The sequence below is a fragment of the Mastacembelus armatus genome, chromosome 23, assembly GCF_900324485.2.
Source record: "Mastacembelus armatus chromosome 23, fMasArm1.2, whole genome shotgun sequence".
Classification (NCBI taxonomy): Eukaryota; Metazoa; Chordata; class Actinopteri; order Synbranchiformes; family Mastacembelidae; genus Mastacembelus; species Mastacembelus armatus.
In genome coordinates this window covers 816,115-835,715 of record NC_046655.1, presented here as the reverse complement: position 1 = coordinate 835,715, position 19,601 = coordinate 816,115, and the positions used below count along the sequence as shown (strand labels likewise).

The following is a 19,601-nucleotide window of genomic DNA, read 5'->3' as shown; positions in this document are numbered from 1 at the left end:
CCTGGTAGAGCAAGCTGGGTGTAGAGATTACAGAAGATATGTGTCACAATTTGGAACACAGCCAAGAAAATAACTGTTTGCAACCGTTCCTGGGCTTTACAACTTAAAATACTGCACGGAACTTACTTAGCCCCAAGTTGTGTGTCTAAATTTAAATCTGGCGCTCTGCCACTGTCTTAAATGCAGAATACATGAGGGCGGCCTCACACACTGTCTCTGGTCTTGCCCCAAAATACAGAGATATTGTACTCTGTGAAATGAAGAACATTCTGAAAGTTCAACTTGACCTTGATCTGGTGTCCCTCTTTGGTCTGCCAAATAAGCGTATCACAAATAAGAACCATAAGAAATTGCACAACGTCCTTATCTTCTGTGCTCGGAAAAATATTGTACTCCACTGGATTTCCCACAAAGCCCCTACAGTCTCTGGATGGCACAAGTTGATATTGGACCATATCCCACTTGACTACTTGACAAGTTTATCACATTCAAAGACTGATGTGTTTTGCCGAGTGTGGAAACCCTTCCTTCATCATATAGATGGTTTATCCACTATTTTGGCCCGGGCCTGGACACTTTGGGTCTTCACACACCCATTTATTTAAATTTTGGTGATAGGTTGCATCTAACATAAATCTAATCCTACTTGCCTCCATGTCCCAAACATCCCTCCTGTAGGCACCACAGTCTGAGTTTGCCTGGAAGGCCTTATACCTTTATCCCCTTAATGCTCTCAATCGCCTGCTGCCTCAGGCCCTATACTTGCTCTTTATGATTGAAAGATGGGCTGTGCAACCTGCCTAAACTTTTGTGTGATTGTGTGAACACTGTTGGAACTGCTTCCCCATCTAGACAAAAAGCGTTTGTCTGCAAGCACACCTTTTATTATTGACACACTTATTTCTATTCTATTTCTTTGGCTTGACCTGTCACTTTAAGTTAGAAAGCAACTTATTCAACAGTTTCTTTGTACATGGTACAGTTGTAGTGATGGTTGTTATGCCATCCATGTACGCGCACACTGATAGTAACCACTGTCCTAAATGGAGCCTCTCCCCTTCTACCATCCACTTAGATGCACTAATACAGGGGTGTCAAACTTACGGTCCGCGGGCCAGATCAGGCCCGCAAACGGGTTTAATCCGGCCCGCGAGATGATTTGAAGTTTAAATTAGTTGCAATTTTTCAATGAAAGAAACTGCTGTTCTAAATGTGTCCACTGGGTGTCGCAATAGCAATTATGTTAAGCAGGCAAACTGTTTATACCGGGGTTGAGCAAGTAGGCCTATACCTGTCAGCTGGCCCGGAGCTAGCTGCCTTGTTGGTCCGGTCCGGCCCACTTGGGAATAGATTTTCCTCCATATGGCCCCTGACCTAAAATGAGTTTGACACCCCTGCACTAATAATAACTTCCATTTCCATAATAAAAATTTATAGTGAGATTGTGCCATAATGCCTAATTATAATTATTGCCAAGCTGCAGTGAACTCTTTTGTTGTAAAACATACTTGGATGTACTCTGTCACTAGACCTTTTTACTATCTTTGGTACCTTAAAGTAACCTAGTGCTTCCCACAGTACACTATGTGGTACAGATCCAAAGACATTTGCTCGATCTAAGACAACCACGTGCAAGTCTCTTTTTTCTCTCTTTGCTGACTAAATCACCATTGAATGTCACTAACCTCTCTCTCTCCACTAGTTTGTGCTCTCTCCCTCTCTCTCTGTTCTCTCTCTCAGTACCTTCTGCAGGTGTCCCTGGTCCTGGAGCTGTATATCGCTGATGTGCAGTTACTGGCCCCACCGACCTGCAGTGTCTATTTGTTGTTTATTGTTGCTGTTCTTTTCTCTCTCCTCTATCCACTCACCCCAACCGGTCGAGGCAGATGGCCGCCCAAACTGAGCCCGGTTCTGCTGGAGGTTTTTTCTTCCGTTAAAGGGAGTTTTTCCTCTCCACTGTCACCAAGTGCTTGCTCATAAGGGATTTGTTGGGTTTTTAGTTTTTGTAAAGTGCCTTGAGATGATTTGTGTGATTTGGCGCTATACAAATAAAATTGAATTGAATTGAATTGAATTAAATATGGTGCCAGATCATGCGATCATGTGCGTTCCAAGCATACAGAAAAACCTAAGATTCCAGCTTTCTGCACTGAGGTGTCAACAAACGTATTACTCTCTAGGTAACTTGACAGCCTTTGTGCCCCTTCACTAAAAAAAATCTCCTTCCCTCCTGCTCGCCTCCACGACATGGGAACATGCTGTTTTCTCCATGCTATTCTAAGAAGCCTCCATAAAAACCTCAACACATCTGGAGCATATTAGTACAGCTTGTAAGGCACTACACTAGGTACAGGGGCTGAACCTGACCTTGATTTCGCAATTAAAACTTCTGCCTCTCTTAATGTTGGTGCTTTTACATTCATAGGGTGTTCAACTGCCCAAAAGGAGGGGATATCTAATGGTAGACCTAACTTCCTGTCTTTATCTGCATGTTTTCTAAATGTGCCTCTAGTTCTCTCTACGGCACATTTAATGTTCCACTTTTCTCCTTGTTATATGGATTGTTGTAAAAACCTGTCCTAGCTTTTTTGGCCTTCTAGCCTTCCTCAGACTTTCTGCTCTCTTTTAATTAAACCTATTTCCTGTTGCTTTATCCCTATTCTTGCAAAACCCCAAATCCAATTTCTCAGTTATGACCAGGGATGAGGGCCTGGATATTATTATCAACAAACAAAGCATATGCTTTGGACAAAATTTTGATGTTATGGGTAAAACGGGTTACTGTATGTGTCTCATTGACAAAACAACAGTGAAACCTGTAGTAATCCAGCATGACACGATTGGGTGTCTCATTGTTGCACAGACAGACATGATGGTAGAGCTGGGCAAGCTCCTCACTCAGTGTCACCAGCTCGTCCTGAGCTGCATTGAGTGCCCCCTGACTCTCACTGCCTGCTGACTGAGCTGCCTGCAACTCCAAATCCAGGCTGGAAATCTGAAATTGAAGGAGAAGAAGTCTTTCATCTTTATAGAGATCACATATTCTCTTTAATCAGATACACTCAGTTGGTTAGTCATGGTTACCTTCTTGCGTCCCTCCTGGCAGCTCTTTTCCAGTGAGGCCACCTGTCTCTCCAGCTTCTGGAGCTGACCATTTTGCCTTGGCTTGTCCTCCTCTGCTCCCTCACCACACTGGGTGAGCCTCTCATGGAGGGCTTTTATCTGCGCCTTTAACTCCACCACCTCCGTCACAGCCACACGATATTTGCACTGCAAGATTTCCAGACCAGGTGTCTGGTATGAAAAGACCTGACTTTTGTTTAGTGTCTTACGCTTATCCTCCTCAGTTCCTCCTTCCTCTTCAGCCTCCTTCTCATCTCTGTCCAGCTCCATCAGTGCCTTCTGATTGAGCTTGGAGGTGATGCTGCTGTGGGCTTCCTGGTTTAGGTAGGCCTTTTGATGCAGGCGGCGGAGGGCAATGACTTCCTTGCTAAGGCAGAGGGCCTTTTCATGCTGTTCGGTCAGGGCATCCTGGGTGTGTTGTAGCTGAGTTTGGGATTCCTGCAGGCTGGTTATTAGTGCTACTTTCTCACGTTCAACCTGAAGGGGGAAGGAGCAAGATGGCAGAAAGGCACAGTATGTGATCCCAGATGGTTTGTATATTTGTATAATTTTTATAATTAGACATGGTTTTACATTGGCATCCCTCAACACCGTAGTTCTGTGTTTTGGTATCTGGTGAACTTTCAGGCTTATGGATCTTCCTCACACCTGGCTTCTTCGGGATTACACCTACAGGAACTAAAGTGGATTCACACACACAATATACAGCTTTGTGGTGATCTGAGCAGGATTTTATGTGCTACGTAACTAGCTGTAAAGGTTGAGAAATTCCCTGAATTTTTTTGGATGAGAGAAAGATGTTGGGAAAGAAAACAAGAATGAGTGAGTGTGTGAGAGGAGCCAAAGATGGAAAGTGAGAGTGATTTATGCAGTAGGGATACTGCATCCCAGCATGGTATTACAGTAAATTATTTAAAAGCCTTTTTTTTTTTATAGTCGGCATCATCTTCTGGATTATGACAAATAAATTTGTTGCTTATATTTCTGATAGTCATAGTCAAAAATGGTCACACTTTGCAATAACCTATATTGCCATTTAGTTTAGAGGAATGCTCCACAAAGGAACAGAGAGTAGGCTCACTGTCATTATCTGCTGCTGGAGCTTCTGGATCTCTGTCAGGTTCATCTCACTGAAGAGGTCCGACGTTGCCACTCCCTCAGCTTTTCCACCCAGACCTTGGCACTCTCCGTTAGCCCTGGGCACCAACTCTGCAGCCGTACCTGTCCCTGTCATGCTCTGGAGGTGGCCATAAGACCTGGCAGATCAGAGCAGAAATCAGCATCTTGAAATCCCTATTGCTTATAGTATAACCAGCACAAAAACCACCCTTTTACAGCCATCAATTTATACCCTTAATACTATACCAAAAATATAGAATATTTTTATACATACTATATATAAAAATATATACTATATATTCTTTACGGAGATTCACAGCTAACACCTGTTTAAAAGTCAGATTAGGGTGCTCAACTTGGCACTGTTGAGTGCAAATCAGTATATCAGAAAGGAGGTTTAAGATATAGTTTTCGCCCCGCTTCACACTGTTCTCATAGTCAGTGTTTTTCTGTTATTGCAGGGGTGGCCACTATCCTGCTTGTTTTCCAACTATCCCTGTACTACCCACTGCTTATCAACAGTGCATACAGAATAGGGATAAAAAGCATTACAGTGGCCCTCGAGGAACATTGGTTGTCCACCTCTATGTTAGAGCATGCAGATGACCTGTCACATGATGTGCAAAATAACCTAGTGTACCTTTTTTTAGACACTGACATAAAATTTTAACCATGTCTCTTAAAACTGCATTCAACTGCAATTGCATTAGCAAATATGTTTGGTAGGAATATAATGCACATAATATTCAGTGCCAACACAAAGAACAAATCTGCTAACATCCTTTCCTGGAAGCTCAAATATCATGTAAGGCACCACTCTGCGTCTTCCACCGGGGTGCTAGTGAAATTATAGGGTAGGGTGTTTACTTGTTCAGAGCAGGGTCACGGGTCTTGCAGTCAGCCGAAGATGCAACCGGTTACCGGGGTGGAGTATCTACCTTATTTGTTAGTATATGTATCATTATTGTCTGTCAGTGTTTTTCTATAATAGTTGTTATTATTATTGTCATTATTATTGTTATCATTTTCGTTATTGTCATTACGACAAGGAGAAATGACGTGGCGGGGATAGTTAGATATCACTCACCGGCAAGATGAAATCCTGCTGCTGGTGATCACGAGGGATACGCTATTGGACTGAGGATACTATACCCGGAGGACTTTATACCCGGAGGATTCAAATTTTTGTGGAACAGCAAAGAAGCGAAGAAACAGACTGTGCTCCTGGTGTCCAGCACATTTTTTTTTTTTTCCCCAGTACAGGTTGCCATTGAGGCTTTTGTCCAGACTCTGTGGTAAAGTGTTTTGGACTGAAATTACGACGACGAGGGGTTGGGGTATTGCATTACATGTTTTTCTTTTTGTTTGTTGTTATGGTAAAAGAGAAATATTTTGGATTGTGTTATTTACTTTTGTTAAAGAATATATAGAGTGAACAGAGCCCTTGTTTGGAGTGTCACTCTTTGTCTGCAGTGAGTGATAGATAAAGGTTAACTTTAGCTCTCCTTTTTAGTTTTCTTAGTAATATAGATAAAGTTAAGTTGTATTTTTAAACAACCTTTTTTTCTGTGCATAATAACTTTTCCCTCTCAGGGAGGAGAGGTGAAATTGTTATAGATGGTGGTCCATATCGGGAACAGAGATTGTGATGGTAGTAAATTGCACACGAGGTATGCTTGTTTAGTCAAGTTGGATTATTGGTTGTGTGGAGGAAAGTGTGTTTGTACAGCACAGCGTGCTATTAATTTGGTTGTTTGTGTATGTAAGTAAGTGTAATTATAGTTTACTTGCGGAATTGTGGTGTTTTATGGTGATAGTCACTGTATATTCTCGTTTATTGCACAAATATACGCACACATACGCAGATACATATACATACAAATACACATGATTTTGCACCCAGGCAGTTAGGTTATTGCTCGATAATGTCCACACTTGGTGAGATGGGATCGGAGAGGGGAAGTAGCACATCAGATGTGTTAGCTGAAATTCCAGAGCTTGCGCCCCCCACAGATCCTTATAGGCCCATAACCGCACAGCACAATACAAGCGAGGCTGCTGAAGTCACCAGCATGTTGGAGTCCATGTATTTGGATATGCCAGGGCAAGACCAACAGCAAGCTGAGGATCAGGACAGTGACTCTTCCCTCCTGGAACAGCTGCAGTTCCTTCAGGGAAAAGTAGAAGGATTAGAAAATCGTATCAGTGAAGCGATGGACAGCACGCTGACCCGGGAGGAGGGGCTCAGAGTGTTGATAGAGGCTAGAGCCGGGCAAGCAAAGGCTTATATTGATGATAAGCTGCAGGAATTTGAACAGGTGCTGGTGGCCAGCCTGTGGTGAAGGGACAAACAGTGGAGCGAGGAAGTAAAAAAATCCCTTCTCAAACATTGAATCTCATGGAGGCCCCCTACCTTCTCTACTCCAGCAGCCTCCACATTCACCAGTAATCCTGCACCTGCAGAGAATATGGCCTACTCATCAATACCTTCAGTAACTGCACATCCACCTATTAGAATGGAGTTCCCTGAATTTGGGGACTCAGGGAACTCCGCCAACATTATAGATTTTATTGAACAATGTGAAAACTTTCTGGCTCTCAGGCCGGTGAACGACACGGAACACCTGGGCACTTTCAATTCTGTTTTGAAGGGGCCTGCACAGAGTTGGTGGCTGGCAACGCGCAGCAAGATAACAGACTGGGGAAAATTCAAGAGGGCTTTCTTGGAAGCTTTTTTACCAGCAGACTATCAGTCTGAGATTGAGGAGCAGCTCAGAGCCAATGTGCAGGCACCCACACAATGTATGACTTCGCATATGACCATGTAATGGTGTCCTGACATGGGGGAAGAAGAGATCGTTTGTCGCATTCTCAACGCCTGTAACCTGAGGCTTGCTAGTGGCCTTCGAGGTATTGTGACCACTGTGGAGCAGCTGGTTAAGGTGGAATCGTTAATAGAAAAAGACTGGAGCAATTCACGTGACTACTGGAGCCATGTGCAGCAGACTACCAAAAAAGAAGAAGAAGCCGGGTGAGACCTTGGATCCAACAGAAATCCCCTGATTCGTAATGGCCAGTGGTCAAAACAGCAAACCCATCGGGAAGACCACGCCGCTTCTGACTCTACACAGCACCCAGGTTACAATTGGTGTTCATGTGCTGCGTGATGACCATTTGTGCATGCCTTTGCTATTGCGCTTGTGTGCCAGCAAACTTATATTGAAACCTTACATAGTGGGTACGGAAAGTATTCAGAACCCTTTAAATTTTTCACTCTTTGTGTCATTGCAGCCATCTGCCAAAATCAAAAAAGTTCATTTTATTTCTCATTAATGTACACTCAGCACCCCACCTTGACAGAAAAAAAACAGAAATGTAGAAATTTTTGCAAATTTTTGCAAATTTATTAAAAAAGAAAAACTGAAATATCACATGGTCATAAGTATTCAGACCCTTTGCAGTGACACTCATATTTAACTCACATGCTGTCCATTTCTTCTGATCCTCCTTGAGATGGTTCTGCTCCTTCATTGGAGTCCAGCTGTGTGTAATTAAACTGATTGGACTTGATTAGGAAAGGCACACACCTGTCTATATAAGACCTTACAGCTCACAGTGCATGTCAGAGCAAATGAGAATCATGAGGTCGAAGGAACTGCCCAAGGAGCTCAGAGACAGAATTGTGGCAAGGCACAGATCTGGCCAAGGTTACAAAAGAATTTCTGCAGCACTTAAGAGCACAGTGGCCTCCATAATCCTCAAATGGAAAAAGTTTGGGACGACCAGAACTCTTCCTAGACCTGGCCGTCCAGCCAAACTGAGTAATCGTGGGAGAAGAGCCTTGGTGAGAGAGGTAAAGAAGAACCCAAAGATCACTGTGGCTGAGCTCCAGAGATACAGTAGGGAGATGGGAGAAAGTTCCACAAAGTCAACTATCACTGCAGCCCTCCACCAGTTGGGGCTTTATGGCAGAGTGGCCCGACGGAAGCCTCTCTTCAGTGCAAGACACATGAAAGCCCGCATAGGGGTGGCCAAAAAACACATGAAGGACTCCGAGACTATGAGAAATAAGATTCTCTGGTCTGATGAGACCAAGATTGAACTTTTTGGTGTTAATTCTAAGCGGTATGTGTGGAGAAAACCAGCCACTGCTCATCACCTGCCCAATACAATCCCTACAGTGAAACATGGTGGTGGGAGCATCACGTTGTGGGGGTGTTTTTCAGCTGCAGGGACAGGACTGGTTGCAATTCAAGGAAAGATGAATGTGGCCAAGTACAGAGATATCCTGGAAGAAAACCTCTTCCAGAGTGCTCAGGACCTCAGACTGGGCTGAAGGTTCACCTTTCAACATGACAATGACCCTAAGCACACAGCTAAAATAACAAAGGAGTGGCTTCGGAACAACTCTGTGATCGTTCTTGACTGGCCCAGCCAGAGCTCTTACCTAAAACCAATTGAACATCTCTGGAGAGACCTGAAAATGGCTGTCCACCAACGTTCACCATTCAACCTGACAGAACTGGAGAGGATCTGCAAGGAAGAATGGCAGAGGATCCCCAAATCCAGGTGTGAGACACTTGTTGCATCATTCCCAAGAAGACTCATGACTGTACTAGCTCAAAAGGGTGCTTCTACTCAATACTGAGCACAGGGTCTGAATACTTATGACCATGTGATATTTCAATTTTTTCTTTTTTAATAAATTTGCAAAAATTTCTACATTTCTGCTTTTTTCTGTCAATAAGGGGTGTTGAGTGTACCTTAATGAGAAATAAAATGAACTTTTTTGATTTTGGCAAATGGCTGCAATGACACATAGAGTGAAAAATTTAAAGGGGTCCGAATACTTTCCGTACCCACGGTAAGGAAGTACATCATGCAAGATGGTAAGGAATACACCTTTCTGTCCAAGACTTGAGACACTTGCGATGGGGACCTGCTGCACATGCCAACTTCTATATGGCAGAGATCAGGGACTCCCAGGAGCAAGAAATTACAGTACCCCTCCTTGAAGCTCAACCAGAGGTAGTTTGCGATGGGATGGAGTGTTAGAGCTGTCAACATCACGGTGGCCCCTGTTGTTTTAACACCCAGGAAGGATGGAACTCCATGTCTGTGTGTGGATTTTAGAGGGCTAAATGAAAAAAACCATCATGATGTCTACCCTATGCCACTGATGCATGAAATTCTCGAGTCTCTGCATGGTGCTCAGTATTTTAGCTCGTTAGAGCTATGGAGCAAATACTGGCAGGTTGCCATGGATGAAGCGTGTAAACCAAACACTGCCATGATCACACACCTGGGGCTCTTTCAGTTGAAGATGATGCTGTTTGGACTACGAAATGCCAGCAGCCTATGGAAACTGTTAGGGGAACCTAAGAGGGAGGATTTGTTTTGTCTACATCGATGACATCATCCTGTTTTCAAGGATAGTGGATAGTGTTTGAGAAACTGAACCAAGCAAACCTCACACTCAATGCTGATAAGTGCCACCTCCTCAAGACAGCTGAGGTTCCCCGGGCATTTCATGTCCAGCAGAGGTGTGGAGGTGGATCCGGCAAAGGTTGAATCAATGACAGCGTACCCTGCACCAACAGATTTAAAGAGTCTCCAAAAGTTCCTGGGATTGGTTGGTTGGTATCATAAGTTCTTTCCAATTTTGCGGATATTGTGGCTCCCCACAACCACCTTAAAAAAAGGGTGTGCAGTGGAGGTGGTTAGACCAGTATCAAGCCTCATTTGAACAGCTTAAAGAACTGCAAACACTTGATGGGGAAGAAAAAGCCATCGCCTTTGCTTCAAGAGCCCTGAGCTCTACCCGAGCTGCGGTACTCCACATCCGAAAAGGAATGTCTCGCAGTAGTATGGGCGGTGGAAAAATGGCGTCATTACCTGGAAGAAGAAGCCTTTGATATATACACTGACCACAGTGCCCATGCATGGGCTTTCAATTCACCCGAAGCATCCTCCAGACTCTACAAGTGGATTCTCATCTCACCGGGATTGTCTTGCTTTGTCACATGCACCCAGTCAGAAGAAGGTTGTGTCTGCGTGGCTGCTGCTAAAACACACTGGGCTAACCTTTCTTCCATGCTCCAGGATATTGGGCGAGCCCAGCAGGATGATCCCTTATATCACAACCTGGAGCCCGTTAGCAATGAGAAACCAACGGGACTCTTGCAGTCAACAGAAGTCAGGGTTCCAGGGGAGATGATCAGAGTTGATTTCATGGGGCCTTTTCCTCCCAGTAGATCCCGAAACACTATCCTGATGGTTGTAGTGGACTACTTCAGTAAGCGGGTGGAGCTGTTTCCTTTGAGGGATGCTACAATGCCTAAGGTCTGCCAGAATGAGATCTTCACACGTTGGGGGGTTACTGCTTACCTAGTGGCCCTCAATTACTAGCCAGTTGATGTCCAGTCTATGCGGAACCTGGGGAGTGGCACAGAAACTCACGACAGCGTAACACCCTCAGATCAATATGACAGAAAGGGTCAACAAGACCTTGAAGACAATGATTGCAGCATTCCTTGGCAACCACCACCAGGACTGAGATAGATGGTTGCCTGAGTTCTGACTAGCAATTAACACCGCCGTGCATGACACCATAGGCACGACACCAGCTATGTTGGGGCGTAACCCTAAGGACCCTCTCGAACACCTCATACACAAATCACCTACACCTCATTCACTTACATATAATCCAATACATACACACACACCTTTTTTGAAACAAGTGGAAAGACGTGGGGATGGCTAGAGCTAGGGAATCCAGGTATTATAATGCACGGCGCAAAGATGTACAGTTTGCTGCTGGGGACATGGTCTGGATTAGGTCACATCCACTGCCCAAAGCCTCAGCCAAATTCTCTGCCAAGTTGGCACCCAAGTGGTCAGGGCCTGTGCAGGTGGAGAAAAGGTTAGGACCGGTAAATTACCGAGTTTGCTGGTTAACTGACAAGATGAAGGTAGACACAGTAAATGTGGTTGACATGAAGCCCTATTATCCGGGGGAATGTAAGACACCACTCTCCCACCGGGGCCCTAGTGAAGTACTAGGGTAGGGCATTTACTTTATAATCAAAGTGTGGTCACATTTTATGTTCAATGAAGGCCTCCACTAGGTCCCTGTACTCCCCCTCCCGTCCACCACGCACACATGCCACAACAGCCTTATCATCAGAATACTTCTGAATGTGGCAAGACTCTGAGTTATACCTAAAATCCGATGTGTAGACCGTGAAAAAGAAAAGAAGCAATAACAGTCCCCTGTGGAGCCCCAGTGTCCCAGAAACACATCTGATATACTGAGGTCTGGATGTCAAATAGTCCATAATCCATGATGTCAGGGAGGGGGCCACCCCCATACATAGAAGCTTGTCTATCAGTATGGGAGGCCATACAGTATTGAAAGCACTGGAGAAGTCAAAGAACATAATCCTCACATATGAACCAGGCACATCCAGATATGCATATGCCCGGTGCAGCATGTAAAGCACCGCACCTTCCACTCCCATGTGTTTCTGATAGGCAAATTGAAGGCGATCAACATCCTCCTCAACCTGCAGACTCATGCGACAGACAAGGAGCCGCTCCAAGGTCTTCATGATATGGGATGTCAAAGCCACCGGTCTATAGTCATTTAGCTACACCGGCCGCCTTGTTTTTGGCACCAGTATTAAGACAAGAAGTCTTCCACAGCACTGGGACTTTTTCCAGCCGAAGTCTCAAATTAAAGGCCCTCTGAAGAGGAACAGCTAGTTATCCTCCACAGTCGTTCAGAAGCCTTGGACATACTCCATCTGGTCCAGCTGCCTTCCCTGGCCAAAGTCTCCTGAGCTCAGCTCCAACCTCTTCCATTGTTAGAGAAATAAGCAGCTGTTCAGATTGTAACAGATGGATGGTGGAGGAAGAGGGAGCAGCCATACAGGTAGAGATGGAGGTAGAAGTCATAGAGGATGAGGTATAGTAAGGAGCTGCAGAGGTGGGGGTGGAGGGAGCAGCCTCAGAGGTGGAGGTAGAGTGAGCATCTGCCATGTTGGAGAGGGAGGGAGCAGCCACAGAGGTGGAGGAGACAGCTGAATATGTGGAGAGGGCAGCCTCAGAGGTAATAGTGGAGGGTACAGCCGTAGAGGCAATAATGGTGGAGGGAGCAGCCTTAGACATGGAGGTACAGGAAGCAGCAGCAGAGGTGAAGGTGGAGGTGGAGGGAGCAGATATAGAGAATGAGGTGTAGTGAGGAGCTTCAGAGGTGGAGGGAGCAACCCCTGGGGTGGTGGTGGAGGGAGTAGCTGTAGAGATGTAGGTGGAAGTAGCCACATTGTCAAACCTGATGTAATACTGGTTGAAGGTATTGGCTCTATCCACATCACCATCCAAAGACAGAGTTGTTCAGTTTGTAGCCAGTGATGGTCCTTACCCCACTCCACACCTCCCTGGTATTATTGTTCTCCAACTCTTTTTCCAACTTTTTCTTGTACTTAGCTTACCTTAGCTTGCTTCAGTGTCTTTTTGAGCTCCCATTGTACACTCCTCCGTTTCTCCTTATCCCTGCCCTGGAAAGCCCCCTTTTTCTGGTTCAGAAAGTCTTTAATATCACTGGTGATCCATGGTTTATTGTTAGGATAGCACCATACTGTACTAACTGGGAGTATGGTGTCTCTACAGAAATTAATGTAGTCAGTGATAATGTTGACTCTCCTGTCCTAGTCATTGTCCATTTCCTGCTCCTCCATCATTACATCCCAGTTTGTGAACTCAAAACAGTCTCTCAATGAATCCCTTGCCTCTAATGACCATTTCCTGAAAGACCTGGTGGTAACAGTAAGCTTCTGCACACAGGGTCTGTATGTGGGCTGAAGATAGACCATGTTGTGATCACATCTACCCAGTGGTGGAAGAGGCACAGCCCTGTAGGCTTCTTTGACGTTAGCATAGAACAGATCTAATGTCCTTTCTCCACATGTTGGACAGTCCACACACTGTACAAAGTCAGTCAGGCAGGAGGACAAAGATGTGATTGAAATCCCCTGTAATTGCAACAAATGCATCAGGGTGCTGGGTCTGTATCCTAGCAACAGCATCATGTATGACATCACACGCTGTTGCAAGCACTGCCTTCGATGGAATGTAAACAACTATGTATGTAAACTCCCTTGGCACATAGTATGGGCTGAAGTAATAATTTAATAATACTAACACTGAGCAAATATTTGCTGCCACAAATACTCAGTAGAGCACTAAATTATATACCACGGGAAATAGTCCTCAGCAAATCCCCAAATGCTGTTCATTTCAGTAACATTTGCTAAAACCTACAGCTTCAACCTGTTTTATGAAATCACTGACCCTTTTTTAAAATGAGGCTGTTTGTTTTTAAGATTACTCTTATCCATGCAGACACGTCCAACTTTACATTTTCATTTTATTGGTTGTGTGCAATATTCACCTTGTTGGCACTTCTGCATTTGGGGAAAGCAGAGTTGTTGGGGTAGCAGTGCCACTGGGTGGGGCTGAGGTGTACATCAGGTGGGCGCTGCCGGTGTAGGCAACATCACACATGCTGAGGTGGTGGACCAGCTCCCTGCGCAGGTGGTTCTTCTGCTCACGCTCATTCTTAAGAGACTCCAGAGCCTCCTCCAGCTGGGTGTCTGCCATGTCCTTTAGGCGCAGCGCATCTTGTAACTGGCTGTTGACGAGCTCTGTCTCCTCCTCCAACACTTTAATCTCATGTTTCAGACCTTCGTACTCTACCTGAATCAGGGATAAAGGTACAGGTTTACATGATGAACGTAAGAAATAGGTCAGGTAATATTGTGTGTCATTGATATTATTGTGTTCCTCTTTAAGTGCATTTCCACCAACTATGGAACCATAAAAAAAGAGTATTTATTTTTTCTTTATAATGTACATTAAACTATTAATACCATATTGTACCAGTTTCACTATCGGATCACTGTTAAAATCTGACCAATTTAGTCTCGCAAAGTTTGAAACAACTGTACCTGATTCTGTTTCAGTGTAGACACCAGTTTCTGCATAGAAATGTTCTCCTCCTCCAGCTCAGTGTAGTCCTGGAGGAGCCGTGATTCTCTGAACTTGTATTCCCTGATTTCCTCTCTCATTCGGCTGTGCTGTAGCTCTAACATCTCATTGCTCTGCTGAGACAATTCAGAAAGAAAGCTGGAACTACATTGCTGTTTGTGATACAGCTAAGCCAAGAAAACTGCACGAATCAGCATGAAAGTAACTTGTTTTACTCCACAGAAACACAGGCAGTCATCTAAAACTGAATATCTGTCAGGAAACATCACAGTCTGGTTATGGCATAAAGGGACTCTGTATTGAAAGATTATCCATTGGGCTCTTTTATCATACCCATTAAACTAGCCACTGTACTGTACCTCCCTGAGCTCCTGCAGCACGGTGCTCAGATGCTCGCTTTCAGCCTGGGCATTAGAGGCAATGCCACGGCTTTGCTTTAGTTCTGACTGGAGCTCCAGGAGGCGTCCCATGTAGTAGGCCTCCTTGGTGGCTGACTCCTGCAGCAGTGTTTCCTCATTGGTCTCCCCATCTTCTGCCACTTTACGCTGGGTGGAGTAGGCCTGGCCAAATGCCTGGTAAAGGGCAGGAGAGGACTTCAGATTCCCTTTATCAAAAATGCTTTCTGTCATATTTATATTATTATTACTCTCTCATCAATTGATCAATCATTTCTTTCACAAGTTGTATAAGTTGTCATAAGATTTCAGAGATCAACTAGACAGTCAAAGAGATCAAACAGTATTGCATGTACACCAATACTGAATACTGAGTTTATTATCTAATATAATGAAGAAAGAACAGGAACCTCCATATTTACAGAGCATGTAAAAAAAAGTGAAGGGGATCAAGATCCTCCTCAACCTGCAGACTCATGCGACAGACAAGGAGCCACTCCAAGGTCTTCATGATATGGGATGTCAAAGCCACCGGTCTTTCAGTCATTTAGCTCCACCGGCCGCCCTGTTTTGGGCACCGGTATTAAGACAAGAAGTCTTCCACAGCACTGGGACTTTTTCCAGCCAAAGTCTCATATTAAAGGCCCTCTGAAGAGGAACAGCTAGTTATCTGTTATCCGTGTCATGCGCTGGTACCTTCCGGCTTCTGATCGCCACAACACACCTAACCCAGGTAATCAGCATTGGTAAGGCAGGGATAGTTGTAAAAACAAGCAGGGCTGTGGCTCTCAGTGCCCACCTCTGGTGTAACATAACATTTGTGTTATGATTTGAGGTGTGCACCCAAAAGCAGAGATTGTAGAGACTGAAATAAGAACAAATGATTCTCTCACCAATTCTCTGCAGGGAGAGAGAATTTGCTTTCACCTGTGTTTGCTCTTGTTCCCTGGTTTCTCCTCCCATTTGGTCTCTCTCCTTGTATGGCATGGCAATGAGTTGATAAGCCACATCTGTCCATCTGCTCATTAAGTCCTGAGTCTACTTAAGCTCCTCCTGGTCCCTGTATTCTACATTCCCTGGTTCATGTACCCTGAATTTCCCGCTACACTCACCTGAATCCCTGCAATCTCCTCCTGGTCCCTGCATTCTGTTTTCCTGGTTCATTTATCCTGAGTCTCTCACTAGACCCACCTGGGTCTCTACAACCTTGTTGTGGTTCCTGTGCTCCACATTCCCTGATTCCTGCATACAATAGGTAATGATCCAACAGTGAACAAAGGAAACAAGAGGGTATATATACATTCCGAAACAAAGACTAAGGACAAACAGGTGAAACTAATGAACTAACGAGACACAAAACTACCTAAAACACATGGGCCTAACACAGGAAACTAAACACCAAAATAAGAGTCCAAACTAGAACAGAAAACTCAGACCTTAACATTTTTTTAAGAAGTCTTCCTTTCAACACTAGCTGACATTTCAATAGATTGTCCATCCATCCATCCATTATCTATACCTGCTTATTCCTAACTAGGGTCATCGGGTCGTTGGGTGAAAAGTCATAAAAATTGTCATGTTCCTCGAAGCACAGGTCGAGGTGGAGGAGTAGCTGCAATCTTCCACTCAAATTTATTATTAAACCTTCATCCTCAGAACAGTTATAACTCATTTGAGAATCTCACTCTTAGTCTCTCGCATCCAAACTGGAAAACACAAAAACCAGTTCTACTTGTCATTGTGTACCGTCCACCTGTCCCTTACTCAGAGTTTTTAACTGAATTTTCAGACTTCCTATCTGATTTAGTGCTTAGTTCAGATAAGTCACTATAGTGGGAGATTTTAACATTCATGTAGATGTTAAAAAATAAGTCTTAGCACTGCATTTAATTCGAATTTAAGACAATGGATCATACAGAATTTGGAAGAAAATTCCACTACAGCAGATGTTTACCTGACAATGGTGTTAATGAATTTAAGAAAATGATTTCATCTTTAAGGCTCCAGCAGATCCCAGTGACCCTGGTTAAGGAATAAGCGGGTATAGAAAATGGATGGATGGATGGATTTCATCTTTATTTACATCATCTGGTGGCGCCCCCTGTTGGTGTTGCTCTCTGCGTAAGCGAATCACTTTTGTCTTGCAAGCGTGTCGTCTTGTCTGTTGTATAGTTCGTCTACAGACTAGCAACATACTAGCTATAGTTTAACACAGCTAAAACCCAACTAGCTAAACTCTAAACAATTCATTAACTGCTACATTCCGGTACAAGTCAAGTACGTTTCTATTTTGACCGGTATTTATTGCTATTTCCTGACTTAGAGTTCGTTAGCCTACCGGTTACCTTAACTAGCTAGTTAGCTTAGCTAACATGGCCTCTCCCTCTCTCTCGCTCGGTGTGCCACATGTTTAGTTATTCCTCTACCTCCTTTAGCGATAATGATACCTGTAATAAGTGTAAAGTTCTGTTATCCTTGGAGGCGAGGATCACTGATTTGGAAGCGCGGCTCCGCACCTTCGAACAAAAGCCAGCTAGCCTAGCCCCGTTAGCTGGTGTGGAGCCAACGAACTCAGGGTCTGTTATTGGTCTAAGGGCAGCTTCGGAGCAGCCCGGAGAATTAGCCTGGGCGACGGTCCGACGGAAACGTACTCCTAAGCAGAAGCCCACGGCTCATCACCTGCCTGTTCACGTTTCTAATAGATTTTCCCCGCTCAGCGACACACCCGCTGAGAAAACGACTCTGATAATTGGCGATTCCATATTCAGGAACGTGAAAATAGAGACGCCAGCGACCATAGTCAAATGTATTCCTGGGACCAGAGCGGGCGACATCGAGTCAATTAATGTCGGACTCCGTAGTTTTCTCTGGACCCCTCCCCAATCTGACCAGCGATGACATGTTTAGCCGCATGTCGTCGTTCCGTCGCTGGCTGTCTAGGTGGTGTCCAGCAAACGATGTGGGCTTCATAGACAATTGGGCCACTTTCTGGGGAAAATCCGGTCTGATAGCGAGAGACGGCATCCATCCCACTTTGAATGGTGCAGCTCTCATCTCTAGAAATTTGGCCGAGTTTATTAGCCGACCTAAAGCCTGACAATCCAGGGTGGGGACCGGGATGCAGAGGCTCAGTCTAAAACGCCTCTCTGCAGTTTCCTTAGAGCCGCCGCCCCCCTCAAACCACATAGAGACTGTGTCTGCCCCTCGAACATATAAATCAAATAAATCAGAAGTTAACAGAAGAGGAGTTATTCATAAAAACTTAATAAAAATTAAGACCACTTCTCTTATTGAACAGAAAAACAGAACTGTCAAATGTGGATTAATAAATATCAGGTCTCTTTCATCTAAATCTCTGTTAGTAAATGATTTGATAACTGATCACCAAATTGACCTACTTTATCTTACTGAAACCTGGCTACAGCAGGATGAATATGTCAGTCTGAATGAATCAACCCCCCTCAGTCATAAAAATTATCATGTTCCTTGCAGCACAGGTCAAGGTGGAGGAGTAGCTACAATCTTCCACTTAAACTTATTAAACTTTCATCCTCAGAACAGTTATAACTCATTTGAGAGCCTCACTCTTAGTCTCTCGCATCCAAACTGGAAAACACAAAAACCAGTTCTACTTGAGATTGTGTACCGTCCACCTGTTCCTTACTCAGAGTTTTTAACTGAATTCCCTGACTTCCTGTCTGATTTAGTGCTTAGATCAGATAAAGTCATTATAGTGGCAGATTTTAACATTCATGTAGATGTTGGAAATAACAGTCTCAGCATTGCATTTAATTCTATATTAGATTCAATTGGTTTCATTCAAAATGTTAATAAACCCACCCACTGTTTCAATCACACCCTTGATCTTGTTCTGACCTATGGTGTCGAAATTGAACATCTAATAGTTTTTCCCCCAAATCCTGTTTTGTCAGATCATTCTTCAATAACTTTTGAATTTAAAATGATGGATCATGCAGTGTTTGGAAGAAAATTCCACTACAGCAGATGTTTATCCGACAACGCTGTTAATAAATTTAAGAAAATGATTCCATCTTTATTTACATCTATGCCAAGTGTAAACATAGTGGAGGGCAGCTGCTTCAATCCCACTCCCTACCAAATTGATCATATTGTTGACAGCGCTGTAACCTCACTGCATGAAACGCTTGATTCTGTGGCCCCTCTGAAAAAGAAGTTAGTGAATCAGAGAAGACTAGCCCCATGGTATAATTTACATATTCGTACCTTAAAGCAGGCATCACGAAGGCTGGAAAGGAAGTGGCGTTCCACAAACTTAGAGAAAATTTTTCTAGTCTGGAAAAACAGTTTACTAACATATAAAAAAGCTCTCTGTAAAGCCAGATCTGCATACTATTCATCACTAATAGAGGAAAATAAGAACAATCCCAGGTTTCTTTTCAGCACTGTAGCCAGGCTGACAAAAAGTCACAGCTCTGTTGAGCCCAGTGTTCCCTTAGCTCTCAGCAGTGATGAATTTATGAGATTCTTTACAAATAAAATCACAACTATTAGAGATAAAATTCAGCAGATGCTTCCTATACCTGCAATAAATGAATCTTCTACTACAGTAGCTCTTGAATCATCTGTAGGACCTCAGTTATGTTTAGACTGCTTCTCTCCCATAGATCTCTCTGAATTTACATCAGTAGTTGCTTCATCGAAATCATCAACGTGTCTCTTAGACCCCGTCCCGACTAGACTGCTTAAAGGCACCCTGCCATTAATTAACTCATCTTTATTAGACTTGGTAAATTTATCTCTAGTATCAGGCTACGTACCACAGGCCTTTAAGACTGCAGTAATCAAACCATTACTCAAAAAGCCTAGTCTTGATCCAGGAGTCTTGGCTAATTAAAGACCAATATCCAACCTGCCATTTATTTCTAAAATCCTAGA

The 19,601-nt window shown here is 44.0% G+C and overlaps 1 protein-coding gene across 1 annotated transcript in view; it reads right to left on the bottom strand.

The window, feature by feature from the left end:
- Window positions 1-19,601, bottom strand: part of LOC113142131 (protein bicaudal D homolog 1-like) — a 46,160-nt gene that overhangs the window by 18,353 nt on the left and 8,206 nt on the right. Inside the window, exons 2-7 of the mRNA XM_026326960.1 lie at window positions 14,649-14,861; window positions 14,250-14,402; window positions 13,694-13,998; window positions 4,205-4,379; window positions 3,085-3,600; window positions 2,817-2,995 (exon numbers count right to left, since the gene is read on the bottom strand). Coding sequence (XP_026182745.1) covers window positions 2,817-2,995; window positions 3,085-3,600; window positions 4,205-4,379; window positions 13,694-13,998; window positions 14,250-14,402; window positions 14,649-14,861 — 1,541 coding nt within the window. The remainder of the gene's footprint in view (window positions 1-2,816; window positions 2,996-3,084; window positions 3,601-4,204; window positions 4,380-13,693; window positions 13,999-14,249; window positions 14,403-14,648; window positions 14,862-19,601) is intronic.